This window comes from Musca vetustissima, unplaced genomic scaffold (assembly GCF_032173495.1).
Source record: "Musca vetustissima isolate MV318-11 ecotype Yass unplaced genomic scaffold, APGP_CSIRO_Mvet_v1 utg7859, whole genome shotgun sequence".
Lineage (NCBI taxonomy): Eukaryota > Metazoa > Arthropoda > Insecta > Diptera > Muscidae > Musca > Musca vetustissima.
Genome location: NW_026888454.1, coordinates 10,052 through 15,157, shown reverse-complemented (window position 1 = coordinate 15,157; position 5,106 = coordinate 10,052). Strand labels below are relative to the sequence as shown.

The 5,106-nt window shown below is 38.7% G+C and overlaps 1 protein-coding gene across 1 annotated transcript; it reads left to right on the top strand.

Annotated features, from left to right (window-relative positions):
- Positions 1 to 3,780: 3,780 nt before the first annotated feature.
- On the top strand, positions 3,781 to 4,867 carry LOC133336316 (uncharacterized; the record flags this gene model as incomplete). The annotated part of the gene is made up of 1 exon (XM_061544607.1): positions 3,781 to 4,867. A coding segment is annotated over exon 1 (1,087 nt), but the record flags the coding sequence as incomplete, so codon positions are not given.
- Positions 4,868 to 5,106: the final 239 nt, after the last annotated feature.

Below are 5,106 nucleotides of genomic sequence, written 5' to 3'. Positions count from 1 at the left end.
CAATACATCCCTCATCAACATCTTCTTCATTTCTCTCCATACAAAAGAAAAAAATAGCCTTTTTTACCTTGCCATTAGCATCAATCAGTGAAGAAGAGCATATCAGTGGAGAGAGTCTCGGTTTATAACAAACCTCTCTCTCCCTCTTACACACTCAATCAAGAATTATTGTCTATACAAGACGACAACAACAGTATGCAATGAAGAAGGGTATCATAGTGGAGAGTCTCGTCTCTCTCCCACTTTGTTACACACTCACACTTTGCATAAGCAAGACAAAAATAACAACAACTGCATACATCATCATTGTCATTGAACATCATCGTCGTCTACCTGTAACGTTTACTGTGTAATCATTACTCGACGGAGAAAAACAAAGTACGAGTACATGCTCTAGTTTTTTACCCTTCGTTTAATGTACGATGATGATGTGCCTCGGCTTATAATAAACCTCTCCATTCTTCTTTCACAATCAATCAAGAATTATTGCCTAAGCAAGACGACAACAACAGTATGCAATGGAGAAGAGTATTATAGTGGAGAGTCTCGTCTTATCACAAGCCTCACTCTCTCCCCCTTTGTTACACACTCAAGACTCTTTGCATATAAACAAGACACAACAACAACAACTACAGACAGTATCATGGTCATTAAACACCATCGTCGTCTTCCTGTAATGATTACTGTGTAATCATTACTCGACGGAGAAAAACAAAGTACGAGTTTTTTATTCTTCGTTTAATGCACGATGATGATGATGTGCCTCGGCTTATAATAAACCTCTCCCTCCCTCTTTCACAATCAATCAAGAATTATTGCCAAAGCAAGACGACAACAACAGTATGCAATGGATAAGAGTATTATAGTGGAGATTCTCGTCTTATCACAAGCCTCACTCTCTCCGCCTTTGTTACACACTCAAGACTCTTGGCATATACACAAGACACAACAACAACTACAGACAGCATTATTGTCATTGAACATCATCGTCGTCTTCGTTTTAATGCACGATGATGATGTGTCTCAGCTTATAACAAAGCTTTACCTACGCCTTACAAACTCAATCAAGACGACAACAGTAACAACAGCAATGGAGAAGGGTTTCATAGTGGAGAGTCTTGTATTATAACATGCCTAAATTGCCTTCTCTCTCTGTTAGGCACACACCACAATACTCTCAGCATATGAACAAGCCACAACAACAACAACAACAGACAGCATCATCGTCGTCTACCTGTAATGATTACAGTGTAATCATTAATCTCGGAGAAAAAACAAAGTACGAGAGCATGCTCTAGTTTTTTTACCCTTCGTTTAATGCACGATTGCGATGATGATGATGATGACTCGCATATTAATATGATTGTCGAAAAGGTTGTGGTGGGGGGAAACGATTAAACGGTGGCTGTTTTTGATATTGTTGTTTTTGTTGTCGAATATTATTGTTGTTTTATCACTTTGTATACACACACACAAACACGTAGACGCACAGAGTGCATGCACATTAACTATCGTAAATAATCTAGATCAGGTACTAATTGTTGTTCTAAGGAATTCGATTAAAATAAAAAGGGTAGGGCTAAGAAAAAAAGCCATTTTAAGGCGGTTTTTAATGGAATAAAAAATTCGAGTTTTTTTCTACTGAAATCAGACAACATACCTATGAAGAATTTTATTTAAAAAAATTACGTTTTAGGTTTTTTTTTTGTAGAAAAATGAAATTTATTGACAAAAAAAAATTTAACTATATTCAGCAATTTTTGTTTGTTCAGCAACAAAGTGCATTCCGCTATTATTTTTTCTTTGCAGTTATGTACTTCCAAACCCATTGGCCTCTTCCGTTCATATGTGGAGCACCACAAGCACTTAAAGTGCTTGCGACTGAGTGCCTAATATTTATTTAAGTTAATTGCATTTTCTATTTATTTAACAAATTAATTTATTTTTCCTGTTGTTGGTGTTGTTGTTATTGTAAGTTGTAAATTGGTCATATTCGCTGTGGGGATTCGGCCATACATTATTATTTTGGGTCAACTATAATTAAAGAAGTAAATTTATGATAAATTTAAAAACATAATCGCAGTTTTTTTCTACAGAAAAAAATCTCCGGACCCTTGTTCGGAGTTTTTTCTATCGAAAAAATGCCCGGAACCTAGTTCGGAGTTTGTTTTCTATCGAAAAAAAAAATCTTCGGAACCTAGTTCGGAGTTTTTTTCTATAGAAAATAAATAGTTGGGGGTTCTCCGGACCCTAGTTCGGAGTTTTTTCTATAGAAAAAAATCTTCGGACCCTAGTTCGGAGTTTTTTTCTATAGAAAAAAATCTTCGGACCCTAGTTCGGAGTTTTTTTTCTATAGAAAAAAATGTTCGGACCCTAGTTCGGAGTTTTTTTTCTATAGAAAAATCTCCGGACCCTAGTTCGGAGTTTTTTTCTATAGAAAAAAATCTCCGGACCCTAGTTCGGAGTTTTTTTTTTCTATAAAAAAAAATCTCCGGACCCTAGTTCGGAGTCTTTTTCTATAGAAAAAAATCTCCGGAGCCTAGTTCGGAGTCTTTTTCTATAGAAAAAAATCTCCGGACCCTAGTTCGGAGTCTTTTTCTATAGAAAAAAATCTCCGGACCCTAGTTCGGAGTCTTTTTCTATAGAAAAAATCTCCGGACCCTAGTTCGGAGTCTTTTTCTATAGAAAAAAATCTCCGGACCCTAGTTCGGAGTCTTTTTCTATAGAAAAAAATCTCCGGCCCTAGTTCGGAGTCTTTTTCTATAGAAAAAAATCTCCGGACCCTAGTTCGGAGTTTTTTTTTTTTTTGTATAGAAAAAAATCTCCGGACACTACTTTTAATATTTTCTTCTTGTCCCTTAATATCCTCCCAAGCCATTTTCGTCCACATTGCCCCCAATTAATAAATTTATTCAACCTCCTGAGAATACCTTAAATTTATGGCTTGACCCGACATGCAGTAATTACAGCAAAACGGCTAAATTTAATTTGTTAAATAAATACAGAAGCAATTAGCGGGAACAAATAATAGACATTTTGTGCGGAACACTTCAAATGGAGGCTAACAAGTGGCGGTGTTGTGGCATAAAGCCAAAGGGCAGTTGAGGACTTGGGCGAAAAAAAATTTGAAAAAAAAATCGAAGCAAAAAATTCGAAAAAAAATTATTGATGATGGCTCTTTTAAATCTGACCTCATTATTGGCAGCGGAATTTCCTGCAAGGAATTTCAGTTTTTTAAGGGTCCTCCAGCACGAAATGGCCATAGAGACCCTGGTGTTTTACGATTATCAAAATCAGGGAGATTTAGTGGATATGTGGAAGCGAGCTGCAGGGGAACAGGTGGTCGCCGATGAACCTCCTTTGGTGCTAGTCAGCCAACAGATACCCTGGTTGTTAAAGGATAATTTGTCATGGAATTTTTTACCCTTGGTATTTGTTAGATCTCAGGGAAGTGAGGAGATTTTGGAGATTCTTTTGGCCTCCATGAAACGCTGACATTTGAAACTTATCGCCTTCGTGGCCTCTGAGGATTTGGATCCGCCAGAGAAATGGTGGCCACTGTGGCTTTGGTGTCGTAAAAATGGTTTCTTTAAAACAATTCTAATTAATTTCGAGGACCCTGAGAGGATGGTAGTTTTTCGGCATTACAACAACAATGAACGGTGTATTACAACAACAAATTTTGAAGAGTTCTGGCATACAGAAGTTTGGGAAAATTCAAAAAATCTCCATGGCTTTCCCATACGTTGTGTTTTGGGCAATAATCCGCCCCGATCATTAATGTGGTGGTCCGGAAATGGTTCCAGCAGCCACCTCCACATCAGCGGTTATTATGCCACAATTCTGAAAATCTTTGCCAAGCAGTACAATGCCACACTGGACTGGATCATCAACTCCCACAAGGAGTACTACAATGAACTGGACTGCCTGCACTATATAAGGTCCAATCGCACCGATGTCTGTGCCGATGCCATGATAATGGGTCCCAATTATATTGTCACCCAGCCGGAAGAGATAACCAACAGCTATCTCATTGTTCCGCAGGATACAGCCATGGATCGTTTTTATTATTTCATTAAACCCTTCCAGCCGGAGGTGTGGCTCTGGGGTGAATTTACGATGTGCTATGTCAGCCTCATGTTGTCTCTGATAAATCATCTGCAGGGTGGGGTATGGGATTTCCCCCAGAATTATTTAAACTCCATGATGGCAGCAGCGAACCTACCCTTCCAGCTGACAAAGATCCAAGGTTGGCGTCGAAGATTTTTGGAAATTTTCATGTTCCTCTGTGGCTTCGTCCTGGCCAATTGGTATTTATCGCTGCTCTCCAGTTTATTGTCCAGTCGCCTCTATGACAACTACATCACCTCCCTCGAGGACCTGGTGGAACACAACATCTCGATTATCATCAGTGAATATGAATATATTTTCCTCAACAGCACCGATATCTCCCCCCTGCTCAGCCAACAGCTGAGGATAGTGGACAATGCATTCCTTTCCGCATCCCGTCGTAACCTCACAGCCCGCTATGCCTATTACAGCCAATATGATAAAAATTATTTCTATCTAAGGCAGCAGATCTACATGGAAAAACCCCGGATGAAGGAGCTCGTGGAATATCCAATAAATCCGGTTTATGGTGGCATTCCACTGCGTCCCAATTGGCCTTTGGAGGGCAAGCTGAACACGCTGATGGGTTATATGCTGGAAAGTGGGGTATTTATAAGAATCCTGGAGGACACATTTTATGATGCCATACGTATTGGGCACTTGAAATATTTTCCCATGGATCGCGATGCGGTGGAACCACTAAGTTTGGAATATTTCAGAATGCCAGGTACTTTGCTGGTGGTGGGGTATACAATGGGTGCGATTTGTTTTATTGGGGAAATTTTAATAAAGAAATATAGAAATTAGAAAAAAAAACAAATTGAATTTCAGCTCGGAAATTAGAGAAAAATTTCCGGACCCCTTGTTCGGAATTTTTTCTATAAAAAAAATCTCCGGACCTCAATACGGATTTTTTTCTATAGAAAAAAATGTTCGGACCCCAGTTCGGAATTTTTTTCTATAGAAAAAAATGTTCGGACCCCAGTTCGGAATTTT